The 20,280-nt window shown below is 37.1% G+C and overlaps 2 protein-coding genes across 2 annotated transcripts; both read left to right on the top strand.

Annotated features, from left to right (window-relative positions):
- The first annotated feature begins 2,308 nt into the window (after nt 1-2,308).
- LOC134649423 (protein spaetzle) lies at nt 2,309-14,411 on the top strand. Its single transcript, XM_063504169.1, has 5 exons — nt 2,309-2,615; nt 7,128-7,300; nt 8,016-8,123; nt 11,676-11,776; nt 14,227-14,411. Exons 1-5 carry the CDS (start codon nt 2,474-2,476, stop codon nt 14,399-14,401), a joined length of 699 nt encoding a protein of 232 aa, XP_063360239.1. The 5' UTR covers nt 2,309-2,473; the 3' UTR covers nt 14,402-14,411.
- Nucleotides 14,412-15,504: 1,093 nt separating this feature from the next.
- LOC134649825 (protein CutA homolog) lies at nt 15,505-16,953 on the top strand. Its single transcript, XM_063504656.1, has 3 exons — nt 15,505-15,682; nt 16,205-16,362; nt 16,733-16,953. Exons 1-3 carry the CDS (start codon nt 15,556-15,558, stop codon nt 16,916-16,918), a joined length of 471 nt encoding a protein of 156 aa, XP_063360726.1. The 5' UTR covers nt 15,505-15,555; the 3' UTR covers nt 16,919-16,953.
- The last annotated feature ends 3,327 nt before the right edge of the window (nt 16,954-20,280 follow it).

The raw sequence follows: 20,280 nt of genomic DNA, 5'->3' as shown, positions 1-20,280 counted from the left end.
CTACTGATACTCTTATTTTAAGCCACTTAACATCAGAGGTTATTGACGCCAAGTCTACGTATAAAAAATGTCTGAGCTATTTGATTAAGTAATTTTAAGTTGTTTGGACACTCATGCCGATTCATAGTACGTTGATCTACTTATGAGTGTTTAACACCAAGGTCGACAGTTGACAGGCTCAAGTTAATCGTTATTATCGGTACACCGCAGCTATTTTAGTTTTTTTATGCGCAGGTAAGTAACTAGGTAGTCATAGTAAAAAATAGCATTGTCGCTGTTTTAGTAGAGAGACGCTATTACACCCACAAAATATTGCCAAAGGGCCTAGCCGAATGAAAAAATGTGACAATCGTTTATAAATAATGCCAAAAGAAACTTCAATAATTATGAAAATTCATCACTTTTCGTTGCAACTTTGTATCTGGGCCAAACACATTTCAGAAAAAGGTCCCTTCTGTGGACAATATAAGAAAAAATAAAGACCCGGGTACCTATATTATGTAAGAGGTTTTTAATTTTTAGTCTCAAGTACTTACAAAAAAAAATTCTCCCACCTGTAAGGTACGGTTGCAGCGTAAAAATATCTTTTAATTCCCTTAATGTCTACAGGAAAGACGTGAACAAGTTAAGTACAAAACAAAATATGTATGACCTATCTACTGCCAAATACGTATAGGTACCAAAACTAAGAAATATAAAGGAAACTGACTAAAATCATCCCAACTTTTAATAAAATTACATATTTACGATTCTCACTTATAAATATAAAGTAAACGGAAATATTTAAATTCATCAAAATAGAATAAAAGAGTCCTGTTTTTATTATTTTGTTGACATGATGCTGCAAATACATGTTTATATAAATTATACTTACTTATAAAAAAGTAAGAACACGGAGCTCAATAAGTATGTAGTAATAAATAAATACTTAAATGTTTAAGTAAAGGGCATCCATTCGAACGACATCATGGCCAGGAAAAACCTATAAAAACCCAGATTTCCTCAGCCGGGCAGAAAATACCCTATTGTTTGATAGGATGACGTCACCGATCTGACGTGACACCGATTCATTAACCGTAAGTTAGTACTATTATTTATTCTGTGCCGTAAGTGGGGCTCGTGTAATGTGTGGTATCGACGCTCTGCTTTGGTTGTATGACCAATTCATTAATAAGGTTTTTCCATTTAAGAGTAATTAAAATTAATATTTAATGTGAAGCGCTCATGGCTTCTCGGTGCTTGCTCATTCCCATCGATTGCACAATGGATCGGTTGGCCATAGTAGGTATGCTTTGGAAGGTCCTTTAAGAAGGCCTGTTTAGTTTACACAAGTTAGAGGTCTTGATCTTCAAACATCCTTTCATTCATATAACAGGCAAGCAAGTTGCCCACTGGACATGGCCATTAGGCCAAAAATATCTAAACTTTTTAAGAATTTTATATGGGTACCTAACCGTTTTCCTGTGACATATGTGTCATATCAATTCTATCGAATACCTGCAAAGCTTGCGTACCACACCACTGTATAGGTATGGGCATAAAAATATAAATTACTCTAACTTAAATGCCAATTAGCATTAAACACTTGATTAATAGGCTAGGCGGTGATAACAAACAAAAAGCAGAATATCTACGTATAAACTCTGTTGTTTTATCAGTTAAACGGAAACTTTAATTAGATATTAGTTAACACTGCAGTTTGCCTTATCAACTTCGACCTAACAATTGTAATATTTGTAATACATTAAATACTTAGTATAGGTATATTGTACTTTTTACGGCGTACCTACACAAGTAGGTACATAATTAAAATCACAACTTTTCCACCAACCATCACTTTAGACGCAATTAGTACCGACATACCTACATTATCGCAAAACGAAGTCGCTTTATCACAATGTTGGTATGCGTAATAACCTGCAGTAGAAATCAATAAAAAATATTTAGTTTCTGGAGTTTAAAAATTCCGGTAAAATAACTGGTCTTTATTTGGTTTACAATTTACAATTTGCTAGTGGAAATAGAGAGCCTGCGTCTGTGAATTAGTCACAGATGATTATTAAAACAGAACATTTATAATCGATATATTTACCTTACTATGCGTCAACCCAGTTTCCATTAGCGGCAGCGGCTGACCTCGTAGCTTATGCAAAGTAAAACTTACCAGTACTTATTTTTATTACAGATCTCAATTACATCAATAAGATGCCATCAACATATACCCTCGCCGTACCATCAGTACGATCAGATAGAGACAAACCATGACCGACTGGGGCAAGCACAGCGAGCGAGCGTGCACGACCAGAGGTTAAGAGAATGGGTCGATCAGGTTACGCAGCGGATAAGCGAACGAGAAGATAATCAAGCTACGCAGCAGATAAGCGAAAGCGACCAAGCTACGCAGCGGATAAGAGAATGGGTCGACCAAACTTCGCAAAGGTTGAGCGAACGAGACGATCAAGCTACACAGAGAATGAGTGAACGCTCACTTCCCCTGGACAGCGGTCGACAGAGGCTACAAGAGTTGCAAAGAAGGAGGTTTAATCAGGAAGATGAGGGTCCTAGAATCGTGACTGTAAATAAAAATTCGGGGTTTCATTCGACGCCTAGAAAAGGTAAGATTAGAGTATACCTACATAGGTCTACCACTTATCTGAGGAGGTTGGGAAAGAACTTGCGCTGTTATTCTAGTAGTACCTACCTAGAAGCTGAGTTTTGGGACTTAACATTAGTTAAATATTACATTTTTCGTTACTTACTTCACATAACATAACTCAGCTTCATGCAGCCAAGATCTCAACCACACTACATATACACAGCTGGCTATAACATTACTTATTACCAACCGCCTTAATAAAACGGTAGATCTACATATGTACATCTACATATATACCTGATTGCCCTTTAAAAACACTAAACGGTTCAAACACATTTTTTGTAAAGTCATTTTGGTCTCGTGGAGAAAAACGACAAACAGGTTTTTAATTAGGTACATTAATGGGTAAACCTATTTAAACACGATCTCATCTATTAGTAGGTAATAATATTTAAATATAATATACTTATGTAGTCGAGGTTGAGGTCATGTGAATGATGTGTCATGCATGGCGAGACTTAGGGCCCGATTCGCATTTTGAAATAGACATGTATTAGATATCTTTTAGACATTACCAAGATACGATAACGATATGTTTAAGATCTAACCTGTCAAATTTGACATTTGCGCGATTCTGGAGATACCTACTCTTGAACGATTTCCACAGGATATGACTTAGAGATCCAATTCACATCTAATATATATCTAACTCTATCTAACGTAGAAGTGACATTGGTTGCCCGAATTGCGCTGCAAAAGAAAACTAGTTGATATCTAAACTATAACGTATCTAGAATGGATCTAGTACTTGTCGTCTCTTGTGAATATCTTGAAGTTCGAATACGGCAGTTAGATGAGTGCATTTGTTTCTACTTAACTAGTTTCTAGATTTCAAAGTCACTCATAACATGATCGAATTAGTGTCAAGTAGTGTCAACATTGCTTATTACGTTAAAGGCGAGAAAAAATACAACTGTTTCAAAGAAAACTGTTTCTTACGCGTTAGCGATCCAAATTGATCCCTTTTTACAGGCATTTGAGGATTCGCTGTCTACAGCTAATTTTTTTAGCGGCGCTGTGCACTTTTTGTGATGGGGAAAAATGTTAAACTCGTAACAGGTGTCACGTGACCGTAAGACGTAAGACGGACACGTGACCTGTACGGATATGATGGTCGTTCTTGTCTACGTGACAGCGTGATAAAACGGTGTCCGTCACTTTCTTTCCCACGGTGTTAAACAGTGACAGTTATTTTATCACGTGGATAAAGATGGATAAAGCTATCCATAATAGGCTGGCTGATCGAAAACTGTTACTTCAATGTCATTGAGTTTTTCTTTATTGATTTAAATGTCATCTAGTGAGTTTCCCTCTAACTGGTATTAATATAACTCGAGTACAAACAGTGATGTGCTTAGGGGTTTCAAGTAATGCGACGAAATAACGCTAGATGGCGTTAACCTCAATTATACATAGTGCTGCAGACATTTTGCAATAGTGATTGAGTTTTCACTTCTGCCGGCACTCCCTGAGTGCAACCCGTTGTTTTTTTAATTGAAGTAAGTGTAATGTATATACAATAAAATATAAGTAACTTAAATATATCTAGATTAATAAATAAACTACAATGCTATATAAAATATCTTACTTATTAGACTTATCCTAAAAGACCTCCGCGAGCTGTAATGGATACAAAGGTGCCCATCACACTTGCCGCATTACCACGTTGTACAGCCAAATTGTATGATTATTCTCCCTAATGAAAGTGAATATAAGTAGACAGGTCATTTATGTATCCTTACTGGAAACACTAAGAATCCCTAGGAGGTTCCTCAAACTTACTCACCAATATAAGTCTGAACCAAAGTAACACAACACTTCATACCAACAAAGTAACGCTGTTTGACTATGGTTCCTATATAGTTAGCTGATATAATTCTCCATTGAATTGGTAGCCAATGATTTGCTTTGCTAGTAAGTAAGTACTTGCTAGTATGTTCGACCTTGGTTAAGGTATACTATACGCATACACGTGCCCCCAAATTATACTTCTGTTAGCCAACTAAATACTAATTTGCAAGTGACTCACGCAATGACATACGGCACCGAGAGTTTCATTTACATACATACAATAACATTAGGCATAAGGCTGACTGCTAATTAAGAGTTGCAAGTTTTTTCCATTTACGAGTCGAAACGAAATATATTCCGTAATTTAAGGCCGCTTAAATGAGCAATAAATATGTAATTTTCCGTGTTAAATAATGGTTTTACTGACGATAAACACAACACTGACGCAAAACCAAGCAGTTAATGTCTTAATTTAGGGATATATTTTTTGCTTATTATGGCATTTGGCATGATATGCTACATATTGTGTCAAATCGTTATAAGTACGATGTAACTACGTTTAATTAAATTCGGAAAACCAGTGCTTAAAACTAAGAAGTTTTAAAATCACAACTGGTCACATACAAAGAGTATTAAATCACTACGTTTTAAGAGTCGGCACTCTCGAACAAGCCTTAAACCGAATTAAGAACGTACATTGTGCCAACACACCAAATACATGTCAATACTGCCAACACAAAAAAAACAACGCTAGGGCTCGACACTTCCGGTACCTACTGTTTATCGATATCGATAAATGTGCGATACGTGCTGTTGTACTGTACTACTGTAAAAGTAAATATTGAAAATCAGGTGGATTAATAAAATAAATGCAAAATATAAAAATAATTTTATTTTACATAATAAAGATAAGATACAAATAGTTTTATATTTACGTAGGCATATTACAATACGCTTATGAACGTAACTAAAGCTACAATCTACTTTTAGAGCACTCCTGCAAACACTGAGTCTTGCCTGTGAAGGCTGTGAACTCCAACTTCCCACAAAGGGAAAAAGCTGTCAGGCTCATTCACTTGTAGATATTCAGAGGTTGGAGTTTCATTCAGCCTTTGTATAGGTAAATATTCCAAATCCTCATTACCTGTTACCTTTACCCATAGTCGATATCTGAAATAAAGGGATTATCGATAAGTTGTTCGCACACTATTCGTGTCTTAGGTTGCCTAGTTTTTACAAGAAGAATCTATTCACAGAATGTTTTCGTTTTAATCAAGGATTGTAAACGATAAAAACTACTCCAAACTAATTAAATTAGTATCTGGTAACGACTCAAAATGAAAATATCGCACAAAAACATCAGTTTACCGACCTGTTTGAATCAAGGGGAAATCTTGCTAAAAATATATCAGAAGTAAGTTTCCTTACACGCCTGACCCCACAAACTTCACATTTTCTTAAAGATTTGCCCCCCATTTAACTAAAAGCTAAAGTTATTTGGTCTAAACACAAAAATAAACACGTAACATAACCGCTTTCACGACAATTTAGAATGACGGTAGACGTTTTACCGATCATACCAACCTAAAGAAAAGTAGGTATAATACGTCTATGTTTGAAAGCAAGTATGGTATGTGTTACCAAAATGCAACAGCAGTCATTTTAATTCGATAAGATTATTTACTATGCCTCAACGTTGGTAACAAGTACGTTCCTAAGTTATCATAGTATGGGGTGTCGATGGGCTGGTCACATACAAGTACACTGTGAGCTTCAGACCAGCAAATCTGTTTTTCTCAAAAATGGACTGCAAAGTCGACGTTGCCGGTTAAAAAATAGGTCGCGAAATGCGTAGTTTATGGTCATTCAAAAAATTAAAAAGTTAAAAACATTGCAGTCTCGATTTCGGGACTGCAATGCCGCATACAAATTCCATTATTTAACGAGTTCCAAATTTTTTTTAACTTTAAATGGCCATATCAAATGAAGACATAGGTCCCTTAAACAGCCAAACAGATGATCAGCACTTATTATTATAAAGCCTGTAACAGACTATCGCACCGCACCGCGAGCTTGGAGCGTCGCACTCATAAGTGAGAGCGAGAAACAGATATCTCTTTCTCGCTCTCACTTATGGGTGCGACACTCTAAGGTCGCGGTGCGGTGCGATCGTCTATTATAGGCTTAATGTTGGTACCGCGACTATTTAGGTGTCTCAAATAGGTTGGCGCATTTTCAGCAGAAAAATACACTTTTTTTTTTCAAAGGCGGCAAGCAAATCTTTTTAATGGTTTTACCTTTTTCTGTGAAAATTTGAACGTTGCTTCTGTAAAATATTTCTATTTCTTGCACCATTTTTGAGAAAAGCACTATATATGACTCGGCTGGAAGGCTACTTGCTGGCTTCGGATTCAATTAAACGGACTCCCAAGGTCGTCCGTTTAAAACGAATCCTCAGTCTGCAAGTAGCTACTTCCGATCCTCGACAATAATGTACTATTTCAGAAAAAAAAACCCAAAACAAAACAGCAAAATGAGACATTCATAGACAAGTCCCTTACACAAATTATCGACTACGAAACATGGTCTTGGGAGCGGCAGTTGCCCATTTTGTGCTCTATCTTTATTATACGGACAAGCTTAAACGTTCCTATTGTCTTAAGAATCTTCTGAATCCCAGGCGTGGTGCCGGACCCGGTAGTATCGCCGGACGTAGTGGTGTTCCCGGGCCCGAGCCGGCGCTCCGACCAAACGCAGTTCGTCCCCAGCGTGCCGGAGGAGTGTCTGCGCACCGGCATCTGCGAGGACTTGCCCGGCTACCCGGAGGATCGAGTCGCCGCCATCATTGAGAAGGTGACTAATTTTTTTGTCTGATTTACAGCTTATTTCGTACATTACTGTCCTGTAAAATATGCTGCAGAAAATATTTTAAATGGTAACAGCATGCCGAAAGAAGAAAAAAGATGATATGGTTAAATTGGTTAAGAACACAGGAAGGAATAGATATTTATGAAGGTTCTCGGGTTTTTTTTATCTAGTAGTTTTAAACAATGTATTGAACATAACAACATAACTACTTATAAACTAACAGTAAAGAGTAACCTATAACACAGAATAAATAATAGTACTAAGTACAGAAGACTCACTCTCTAACAAAACGCGTCTGTTACGATCAGCACAGCGACAGTGCCACGCGCGGCTTATGGCTTTCCCCAAAAGTGGGGCCGAACGGATGTACTTTTAGCTACCTGTAGCAAAGCGACCAAATCGCGGAGTGAGACACGCCTGCCTATAATTGAAACTACCTACAAAACTAAAATTACTACTTAAATAAAACTAAAAATCGATATCTAAAGTGGGCCCCTGGGACATAGTGCCAAAGATACTGGCAGCATTTCCTCGCTGAATTGCAACGCTTATTCGTTGAGCGAGAAAGCTGCCAGCTCTTTTGTCTAGAAGTTGACGTCTTTCAGATTTAAAGGAATATCTCTTGCTCCAATTCACATTAAGGAATTGCAAAAAGGTAAACGTAGGTATTTTAAATTAAATACCTACTGTCGTTTTCCAGCTCGGCAACGCGACGGACAAGTACAAGGTGGACGAGCTGGACACGCCTGAAATAGCGCAGCGAATCGGCCCGCCGGAGGAAATGGAGCTCTGCGAGTTCTCGCTTAAGGTACATTTTACTTTGATCTGAATTACCTCGATCAATAGTATCAATACCTATGTAAATGGATGATATTTTTTTTTGCGTTATAATTTTACTTAATAAATTTTCTGTGCCCAGCAGTGGGACGTATATAGGCTCACATTATTATTATTATATTTATTATTTTATTATTTAAATTTTCTAAAAAAAAAGCAAATAATAAATAAAATATCAGTCAAAAAACCATAATTATACTGGACTGGATTCAGACTTTTAACTTACTTATAGTGCACAAACAAGGAGTGAGAAAGTTCAAAGTGAAGTAACTCCGGCTCAGGTAGGTTAATTTTCTTACTTTGTTTTTATTTATACCTATTTAAGTATTCTATAATTTTCATACCAGACAAATAGTAGAGTACATAGTAAAGTAGTAAATAATGCGTACGAGTACTTTCGTTGACAATGTTAATTGACCATTCGTCTAAAATTAGATTGAGACCAAGACAATAAACTATTGATTGAGATAAGAAAAAGCATATTATGTTGGAAATTTATCGCCATGGAAATTATTAATTAATTGATTAATTATTTTACCTGATTTTCACGGTTTTTTAAGAAAAAAAAACATATTCTAATATTGTTAATTATGTACCTATTTTAGGTTGCAGTACCTAAGGCGGCTCCAGATAAGGAGGGGAAATGGCACTACATTCTGAACCAAAAGGACAAGCCTTTGCAAGGCTTCCACGTTGAGATATGCAGGTGATAAATAAGAAAAAATGTGCCTTAGGCCCACTTGCACCATCCTACTAACCCGGGGTTAAGCGGTTAAACCGTTAACCCAGTGTTAAATTGTACTGGTAACCAATGGTAACTCCAGATTAAGACGCCACAACCTAATAATCACCTGTCAAAACCTTAACATCGGCCCACATAACTTACAGGCCATACTTACAAAAGAATCTTCCACAAAATGCTTCAATGATTTCATAAAACGAAATCACTCATCTGTTCATTTCTTCATTTCTCAATATCTTCCTTTTCAAATCACTTCACACTACACACACACACACACACACACACACACACACACACACACACACACACACACACACATACTACACTTCACAATCACAAAACACAAACACCATATCCCGACTAGAACAACAGGGATGTTGACATGAATCGCGAATATATAACATGTTATGTTTTTACCATAGCAGGGAATATTAGAACGCGGAAAAACATATTTTGTAAGTGTAAATATGCGTAATAAATTAATTAAAAATAATCAAAAGTATTTAAAATAATGCCCAGTATCACGTGACTGCAAACGCCAATCGGAGCGCGTGACGTAATCACAGTGGAATCACCAAAGACAAGTTATAAAACCTGCCTAAGTGTCTACAGATTATCGTACCGAAACGCGATCTTGGTGCGGTGCGGCGCACGAATCGATAGTGTGTAAGGTGGTGCGTTAAGGACGCAGCTATAAGTTAGAGCGAGAAAGAAGGTCGCTGTCCGATGCGGTAGTGTGTTAAGGTTTTAAAAAAATTGTCAGTTGCCATATAAAGAATTTAAAAAAATGACTGACAGCAGTTTGTTTAAAACGCCGTTACGTCATCAAGGTCACGTGACAGTTTGGAGCGTTTAGGCGCGAAATTTAAACACGAAACTTATTATACATGTTTTTTTATTCAAAATTAATGAATATATTTTTTTAATATTTTTTTCTGTAATTATTATGTAATTATTACAAAATGAAACCAGTTCCAAAAAATTGTCAACATCCCTATTACACACCTGGAAACAAAGTGTATACCGATAGCGCCGCGTTTCCAGAAACAAACTACTATTTACAAAAAACCCGGGTAATTAAAATGGATCACCGGATCACCTTTAAATCTGTGCGTGCGGAATGCAGGAAATAGAGAAGCATGGCGGGAAATAACGAAAAAAGTCGTACAACGACCCCAATGACCACGACTGCTCTGACAAGAGTATCCGACTGAGAAGAAGAATTAAAATGGAATGGTGCAAGTGGCGCTGGACTTCATTTAATAAAATGACACACACAGCAACTACTTACGTTCAATCTCTCTCCTATGACGTATTCAAAGTAAAGCCAAATTGTATGATTAAACAATTTGGCTTTACGTTGGATTGGATACGTCATAGGTCTGTCGGAAAGTTTCCAAAGTACGAAATTTCCAAGTAAAAAAAAAATCGTAAACTCTTATATTTTTGTATTGGAATCGAATTTTTCCATTTCTAAAATGAAAGACTCGTTTTTTTTCTACTTATGCAAATTTCCTGAAAAAATCCGAGAGCATTTCCAACTTTTGGAAATTTTTTCACAATACAAATGCGCATTTTCTTTTAACCTGTTCGATAAAACCTGACTTAAAAGTAAAAAGCTAATGATGTTTCCAGCAAAGCCGACTCGCCCTGTTCAAAGCTGGCGCACTTCTACTCGGGCTACGAAGCCAGCTGCAAGCAGAAGTACATGCTGCGGTACATGGCCGGCCTAAACGCCGACGGCCAGGTGGTCGAGAAGCAGTTCAAGATACCCAGCTGTTGCTCGTGCGTCGTTCGGCAGACTGATTAGGACTTGTAGTTTATTAAAAAAAAACTAACTGTATAGTTTATGAAAAAAATTGTTCTTTTTTTAAATGTGCACTACAATTTTACTGCGCCAAAAATTAGAACGGTTAGAAATAGGCACCGATGTCTAATGTTGACAATTCAAGTATCAAGAAAGACAATTATACAACACCATATTTACAATAAATGTAAAAATATAGATCGATCCGTGTTTTAATAAATTCCTAAAGAAATTAATAGGTAAGTAAAGGGAAAAACCCCGACACTTCAAATAAAGAAAAAAATTCCTTACAACTTACAACTTATTAATTGACTAACATACGTTGGAAAAAAATTTGCTAAGTACCTGTATAGCATAACAAGCGCAAACAATTATAGCAAACAAAATGATTCAAGTAAGTATTCTATTTAGAGTAGGTACATATTTTTTTAGCACCCCTGCCTACATATTTGTGCTAACCTAATAGTTTTAGGTACTGATTGTACAACCGAATAATAGTAGTTTATGCAATAGTGATATAATAAGGGTTCTTAAAATTCAAGGGTCGAAGTTACAAAACGAGACGTAGTCGAGTTTTGTAAAAAAAGACCCGAGAATTTTAAGAACCAATTATGAGCTGTTGCATACATTACTTTTTCTATGACAGCTGCAGCAAAAAAAAAAAAAGTTATTATTAAAAAAAAAAAGAGTTATTATTAAAAAAAAAGAGTTATTATTTAAAAAAAATTGAGTTATTATTTAAAAAAAAAAGAGTTATTATTGTAAATGAAAACATACCTCTTTCAATCAAGATGATCGGAACTTGTATCTTTAAAAAAAATAAAGCAGTTGTATTATACTCATAAGATGACTGCTAGCAGTCATCTTATGAGCCTATAGACAAAGCATTCAAATGACATTGCTTTAGATATCACTGTCAGTCATTTAATTGACACATTTAAGTGCTGGAGTAGAAAAAAATGTATTTGTTGCAGGTGGTAGTACCGAAGGCGGCTCCGGACAAAGACGGCAATTGGCACTACATCCTGAACCAGAAGGACAAGCCTTTACAGGGCTTCCATGTTGAAATATGCAAGTGAGTATTATAGATGAATTCTATTCTAATTTATCTACGAATTTATTATTTATTTACCCATGATATAATCTCAAAATTAAATGAAGGTACGTTTTATGTTCGATCATTGAGGTCTCGGAAATCGAGGTGCCATTTTCTAAAACCTACTTACTCGTTTTTTTTTAGCTCTAATTAAGTTACCACAAAACACAACAAATATAGCTTTTATCAAACAAGAGCAACTAGCGAGGACCGATTGACTCTCATCAACGACTCTAAAAAAACGATAAATTTCGACCGGTACCACGACAGCCTAGTAACCACTCAGTTGCTTTTGGATTTCAAAAATCGTAGCGTAAATTGCTTCGCGATTTTCAGCCAATGTCCGCGCGATGCAGTGTTTTATTGAAAAATTAATTAATTGGCGTCTAATGAACCATTTGCTATGATTTTTTTACACAGAATAGTTAATAAAACAAGGAATCTGATTCCGTTGCTTTATGTATGGGTAATTAAAATAAAAATAATTATAAAAAATGCGTAAACTTGACACACTAAAAAAGTCGAAACCTTCAAGCAGAGATGTATTAAAAAAAAAAAACTAAAGCGATAACACCTATTTTTTAGTATCGTAAAAAAAAGTAGATTAGTTCTTCTTTTATTTAGTACCAAATACCATATAAGTGTATATTAAAAATCCTTAAATAAACATCATTTCATTTTATGACACGTCACGCAAGAAATACGCAGGACGGATCGAAATGTTTCGTTGATTCATGATGTATTTTTGAATGGTTAAAGAGACTCAAGTACGGAAATATAGTTCTAATAAGAACAAGTAACTAATAATCTTTAATTAGAATAGTCACAGTTTGCAATTATCGCTTTCATTACGATTTTACAAGTAAATAACAAGAAAGTATTACGTACCACCGCAGTTTCGGGTTCTTTTGCCGATCAAAAACAACACAATATCACATTTTCACTATAAATTTTTCACATCATTAATCACAGAATGTTAGAACAAAACCATATTACACAAAAGAAAACTGCTAAATACGGAATTACACTAATTTAAACGTAAATAAACAAAGCCGATATAAAAACACCCGCAACACCTGATCCGACGCCGGTAGGACTGGCCGCCATGTTGAAAAAATGGCCGCCGCTGGTGACTAGGGTCGGGGCACACAGAGTGCGTTAGGCACAGGTAGGTCCAGCATTCGAAAAAGTATGCAGAGATTATTTTCAGTCACCGTCATATTCTTATCTACGTTATTTAAGGTACTTTTCCTTCATGTGACATAGTCTGGGGACACCCTGTATATGACCATGCACTAATAAAAGATATACCAATAACCATGTGCAAATAATGTCAGGTTTCCCCAAAACACAATCTTAGTAGTTGAAACATTAGTAGGAACACATAACAAGAATGTACCACACGGGCACGCAAAGCGTCTAGTGTGCCTCATGCCTTACGACGTCCGAGCGAGACGTTCGCTAAATTGCTTTTGGTAGCTAGAGTTACCAGCCGCCCGGCACATACTTACGATTGTTTCTTTCGCTAATCCTGTATAACATATCACAGGTTTAAATGATTTTATGATTATAAATGAAACTTAATATTTAGACTATTTAAATAACAATATTTTATTTGAAAAATATGACTTATTCTTCAAAGTCTTATCTTATTTCAATCGCAAGTAACCGAAAAAAATCACTGTTTAACTACTTTGAAGTGAGATAGAAATTCATAATTCTACATTAGAACTGAAATATACATTCTATCTGTTAGTTAGATAAATACATAATCGTTTGGTATACAATTTTGATAGTAAAAGAGTAATTAAAAATACTTACGGCATTTTTAAAACACCGACCACTTTTCCGCAACTTCACTTTGGCACAACTTTGAAACCGACAGCTGTTTAAAATATTTTTATTTTATTATGTTGGCTAATTTTTTTTTTCTGTATTGCCATGTTATTTGTCTATGCTCGGAACATAGTTTAAACCGCTTCCAAGCCGCCACTCACAGATAAAAAATCAAAAATCGTACAATGGTCGTCTGGTAGCTCTGGCTACCAGAAGCAATTTGTAGGCGTTCAAAGTTGGTAGCTCTAGTTACCAGAAGCAACTGAGTGGGTAAGTGGTAACTGGGAGCCCGATTCATATTAGTCATTTTCTTATGTCTTTGAATTGGATTTGACACGACTTTCACGATCGTCTTGGTGATTGGCGCTTCTCACGCACGACCTGCACTTCATTTCGCATGCGCCAATCAGCGTGAGAGATCTTCAAGGTCGTATTAAAACCTGTTAACTACCATAACAAATTGTTAAATCTGAATCGGGCTCTATTAGGTCTGACGCCAGTGCAGAAACTAAACTAGATGACATATAATTTAGTTCACACCAATCTCACCTATCACTGTTATAAGGCAAACATTTTACTGAACATTTTTTCAGAGAGGATAAATCCCCCTGCGCGAAGCTAGCGCACTTCTACTCGGGCTACGAAGCCAGCTGCAAGCAGAAGTACATGCTGCGGTACATGGCCGGCCTGAACGCCAACGGCGAGATGGTCGAGAAGGCTTTCAAGCTGCCTAGCTGCTGCTCTTGCGTGGTTCGACAAATAGATTAAAGTCCGTCTGAGTCTGCACCAAACTTGAGTGACCAAGTGTACATGCAGCCATAATAAGTTACGTTTCTTTGAATGAAAAGTCAGATTATTGTTCTTGCATTATCAGAAAATCCAGCCTAAATGCTGCTAAATCACAAGTCACGCACATTGTCGCATAAGTATGATGAGTGCCAAGTCACGAAAAATATGACTTTTGTGACCATCTGACAAAACCGTGCAATCTGACCAAACTTTGGTTTTCGAATGACTGTTAAATATTAATTATATTTTGTGTGTAGGAATTACTTTAAAACCTACCTACCAACTCTGTACCAAGGTGACATATATACAACTATTTATTTTATCTTTTTTTAGTGATATTTGATATTTTGAATAATTGTTTGTTGAAAAGCATCATTGTGATAATGAGAAATAAATGTAGGTACATGTAGGTATATATAAGTACATTTATGGAATAAACCAATTTTGTATAGAAATAAAGTCTGTCATTTCCATCAGTAGAAAAGTTTGACCGGCTATACTTACCTGCATTTGCCTTTATTATATTTTTGTGTATTTTTACCTAAGGATATTCTTTGGTTATTAAATATAGTTTTGAACATCCATGAAATACCAAAAAATAAGAAAAGTACGTACTTATCTACTTATATCCGCTAAATGAAAATCATCTAAGGGTTTTAGCCATCTAAGTGTTTGTAAGCAACTTGAAACTGCACTTTGTGGAAAAATTCAATAGGTAGCTTTAGTATAATGATGAAACTCACTTTTCGGAAATGACTATCCTTAGAAGTTTTCAGCGTCCATCATAACCTGCGGTGTCCTTCCTACTGGTCTTACCTGGCTTACGCTGATACATGCTTATGTACCACCTGGAACATCTTTATATTATTAACAAACATCCTTATTGAAATAAACCAATTCAAGGCCCTTAACTTTGCCCTAAACCTGCTCAAGCTATAATATGCTCCGCGTGCAATAAAAAAGCAGTGCAAGAATGCAATAAACATTTCATATATTGGTAGCACTGGCTAGCTGTCAGTCTGTCACTGTCAATGTCATTGTCAAGTCAATGCTGTCATAATACGGTTTTCTATGTCTAAATTTCCATCGAAATCGATTGCTAAGAACAAAAACAATCAGTATTTAAGTGTAATATGCTGAAAGCTTTGAACAGAAAATCCTTCCTTACGCTTTATTTATCTATTCTGCGTCCTTGTTTTGTCATGGCGGAGGCTAATTTGGCTACGTCTGCAGTATGCGGCAGTGGCAGTGCCGACGCAGGTAGGTAATGTAAAATATGAGCCTAAACATGGCCTAAACAGATGCATCCCGGTGTGGGCACAAGTCTGTCTCAATTAAGAGAGGGACTAGACTTTCCAGGTCCAGTGGGTCGCGGATTCAAACATTTGGATTGGGGCTGCTTTTTATATGAAAATAACAGCTAGGGTTTTGCATAAACAAAACTCTTTGAAAATTATTTATTGTAAAAAGGTGAGATTATTATTTTCTATTTCATACCATGTGTATGAACTTTACTCGAAAAATGGTATTGTATTAAAACTTAACTAGGACATAATTTGGTTTAAAGCCAAGCAAAGGGCATGTTAGAATGTAACTAAAAATCCTACATGTAATACTACAGTAAGTGTCTAATTAAATACATTAGAACCTACATTTTAGACTCTTGTCAATATGGCAGAACATCCTTTGAATATTAGACAGTAACATCGCAGAAGTTAACTACAATACACTTTGTACAAAACGAAACTAGGTATAAATTTAATTCAAAAGTGTTATTTCCAGACAAATACTCAGTGGCTTATGTGACGGTGCCGAACAATGAGGTAGCAAAGACCCTGGCTCACGGGCTAGTGAAGCAGAAACTGGCAGCCTGCGTCAACATCATCCCTCAAGTTACCTCGGTGTACATGTGGAAAGGAGAGATTAATGAGGATAGTGAGGTAAATATACAATACATAACTAAGCTAATTACAGTACAGTCAACTACAAAGAAAAGTACCCTTTATGATTGGGAGGCAATAACAATATTTTTATTTTATGTGCTAGAGTGGCTGCCGTTCCTCAACCCACCAATGGAGTGGCAGCTAACCTCCATGAGTGTTTATTACACATAACCTTTAAACACTTTACACACTATAACTCGGGATGCAATGACTGAAGAAATGTATGCTTAGCCCGCGATTTTTTTTTGTCAGAGGTGGAGGTAATCTCCATTGGATACTGCCGGCCCGGTATCCGGTAGCATGCCCGACTCGGCTGTACTGGAGATTTTACTACATGTACTATAGAAATTGACGTTCTCTTTTTCAGTTGCTGCTAATGATCAAGACAAGGACATCTCAAGTAGACCAGCTGACAACTTATGTGCGCTCCAACCACCCGTATGAGGTGTGTGAAGTTATATCCTTACCCATTAAGAATGGTAACCCACCGTATCTCAAGTGGATTGGGGAGACAGTGCCAGAAACTGAAACTAAGGTCTGTCAGAAGAAATAATTAAATTAGTATTTAGTATACTAGTCTTGTAATAAGTTCCCATATCAAACCAGTTTAACTATGTTATAGTTTTGTATGTTTGGTTAATAATTAAGAACACCTATTAAATACATATAAGCATTTATTTTATTTGGTAGGTATTTTATTGTGTGAATTTGAAGTTAGTAATGTAAGTAATGTTATGTTGGTTTTGTACAAGTAAAATGTTATGAAATTATTGTATTTTTTTTATTATTCAAGGCTGGGACGACTTTGTCCTACATACAACCTGTACAACCAGAGAGAATAGAGTGTATAGAGAGTTACTATCATGGTAAATTCTGTAGCCACAGTACATTTACTGCCATCTTTCGACAGAAGGTTAAAACTATTAGAACACCATTTGACTTTGATCCTTATTCTTTCACTGATATGTGTCAAATTGTTTAATGTCAAAAATTAACGCCACGGCGCTTATGGCGGGACAGATGGCCAGAGGACCTACCGCGAACCACGTTCGACGTGTTGGCTCTCTGTCGCACTTCTAAATTCGTACGTAAGTGTGACAGGGAGACAACACGTCGAATGTGGTTCGCGGTAGGCCCTCAGCGCTCCTTCAATCTAGTTGTTGTTTGTGTTGGTTGTTGAAGACAGAGCTTCATGTATTATTTATGTTTCCATGTACATTTTATTCTGAGGTTGTGCAATAAAGAGGATTTGTATTGTATTGTATTTGTTGTTATGTTACACGGTTCACAAATTTTATTATATGTACTTATACAAATTCTGTCAATAACTCAGTTCCTTTTAATTTGAGTAAATACAATTCGCATCATCTAGTCCTTACTCGCTCTCCTACACCTTACACACACACACACACACACACACACACACACACACACACACACATATACACACCCTAAAAGCATACACCTTATCACCCTCTTTCACACATCATTTTAATTAGGTTTAGTTACCGTATGTTACCTACTCTTTTGTAAGCCCCAAGATACAGGCTCAGCCTAGTTTGGTGCTTACCGGACACCTTTGTGATTGCCTACCTATTTTATTATAAATAAATTATTCTTATTCTTATTCTAATTACTAGGTTTTCTGTTAGGACTGAACCCTAAAACGGACATCAGAAGCGACGTGGCCGAAGACAGATCGGGGGTGAATGTGACAAGATGAACGAGCTGATTACAATTTGCGGGATCGGATGGCGATTGGACTAATTGTAACACGATTAGAAAAGGCAAGTAGCTACCTTCTATAAAAAATATAAAAAAGTATGTATTTTATTTAAGATTTATATAGTCTCACTGGATCTACGGCAACGCGCATGTAACACCTCTGGAGTTGCAGGCGTCCATAGGCTACGGTGACTGCGTACCATCAGGCGGCCCGTATGCTTGTTTGCCACCGATGTGGTATAAAAAAAATCTAGTTACGTTTGCAATTACTCTTACGGGCACCGTTGATTAGTAGGTATATAGTAGTTGTTATTAGTAGGTTCAGCTTGCAGAGTTTATTGAAAATTCGTAATTTCGTAGCGGTTTCTCTGATAACAAGCAGGGTTAAAGCAATTGGTAAATATGTATATCGGTAAATAACAACGGTAAGTACGGTAAAGAGCGAAATCGGGTTTTGGCGCCCTTCGTTGAAGTTTTCAAGCGTATTTTCCACCCCCCTCGCCACACGCGTCTTTTAAATCTTTTTTTTTCTCATTTGCCACTTTGGCGCCCCCCTTTCCATCCGGCGCCTAGAGCGGCCGCTCCACTCGCTCTACCCTAGATCAACACCCCACACTAGCGTGTCCCGAGCGTCGGCGTCTAGTCAACCATATGGCTGCAGCAGCCATATAGCGATTTTTTTATTCGCACCGACGTGCTGCTCGACGCAAGTTGGCGCAACTGCGCAGCGACGCCATTTTTCATAGCGCTGACTAGACGCTAGTGTGAGGTGGCCTTTAGAATAATTTCGTATTAATATTGAGAACAAATTATCAGGGTTACACAATGGTTTTGTTTAAACAAGCTCCAAACACCAAAAAAAGCCCTAACGTAAACAAGTCTCGAGTTAAGATAGATAGCGGGGGTGAATGTGACAAGATCTTGGAGGATATAATCAAACGGAGACGCCATGTCTGTAATTTTCTGTACAAAACCGTCTGCCGATTTTTGCGGGGGAGGGGAACGTCAAATGTATGCGTAACGTAAAAATAGCCATGTCAGTCCATACATTGTGTATGACCGTTGGCCGCCTATTTTCGACAGAGGGGAAAGCCTGTTAATGGCTACTCCGTTTAGTTGTATCCTCCAAGGACAAGATGGACGAGCTGATAACGATCCATCAGACCGAGCGGCAATTGGCCCGACTAATTGTAGCACGATAAGAAAGGGCAAGAACCTACTGACATTTATTGATTTAAAATGTACTAGCGACCCGCCCCGGCTTCGCACGGGTTAAAAAATTATACATAAACACAGAACGAGTTAGAATGGCGCGGCGAGCAGGGTACGTGTCGCCGCCGGTTTTGAGCAAACGCTCGCATGCTACTCGCCCGCGCTGACCGAAAACGAAGTAAACATGCCTGTTTGCGCCACAATAACCTTCAGATTAAGAAGCCAGACATCAAATCTGTTAAAGGAGGCGTATCCATTCACCAGGCACACAAGTTTTTACTACCGTTGCGCGAGTATTAGTAAATACCAACTACTACTACAACTAGTCAACTACTACTAGTCTGTGGCCATGAGTAAGCCCATTTTTAATAAAAAAAAATGTGGAGTGGAACGAGCGGCGACACCGGTTCCGATACTAACTGCGCGCGATGGCCATTCTAACCTCTTTAATAATGTTCTGTGTACATAAACCTTCCTCTTGAATCACTCTATCTATTAAAAAGCGGCCAAGTGCGAGTCGGACTCGCCCATGAAGGGTTCCGTATTTAGGCGATTTATGACGTATTAAAAAAAAACTACTTGCTAGATCTCGTTCAAACCAATTTTCGGTGGAAGTTTACATGGTAATGTACATCATATATTTTTTTTAGTTTTATCATTCTCTTATTTTAGAAGTTAGGGGGGGGGGGACACACATTTTACCACTTTGGAAGTGTCTCTCGCGCAAACTATTCAGTTTAGAAAAAAATGATATTAGGAACCTCAATATCATTTTTGAAGACCTATCCCAGATACCCCACACGTATGGGTTTGATGAAAAAAAAATTTTTGAGTTTCAGTTCGAAGTATGGGGAACCCCAAAAATTAATTGTTTTTTTTCTATTTTTGTGTGAAAATCTTAATGCGGTTCACAGAATACATCTACTTACCAAGTTTCAACAGTATAGTTCTTATAGTTTCGGAGAAAAGTGGCTGTGA

The sequence above is a fragment of the Cydia amplana genome, chromosome 7 (assembly GCF_948474715.1).
Source record: "Cydia amplana chromosome 7, ilCydAmpl1.1, whole genome shotgun sequence".
Lineage (NCBI taxonomy): Eukaryota > Metazoa > Arthropoda > Insecta > Lepidoptera > Tortricidae > Cydia > Cydia amplana.
Note: the sequence above shows the minus strand (reverse complement) of the source record. Positions and strands in the feature narration are given on the sequence as shown.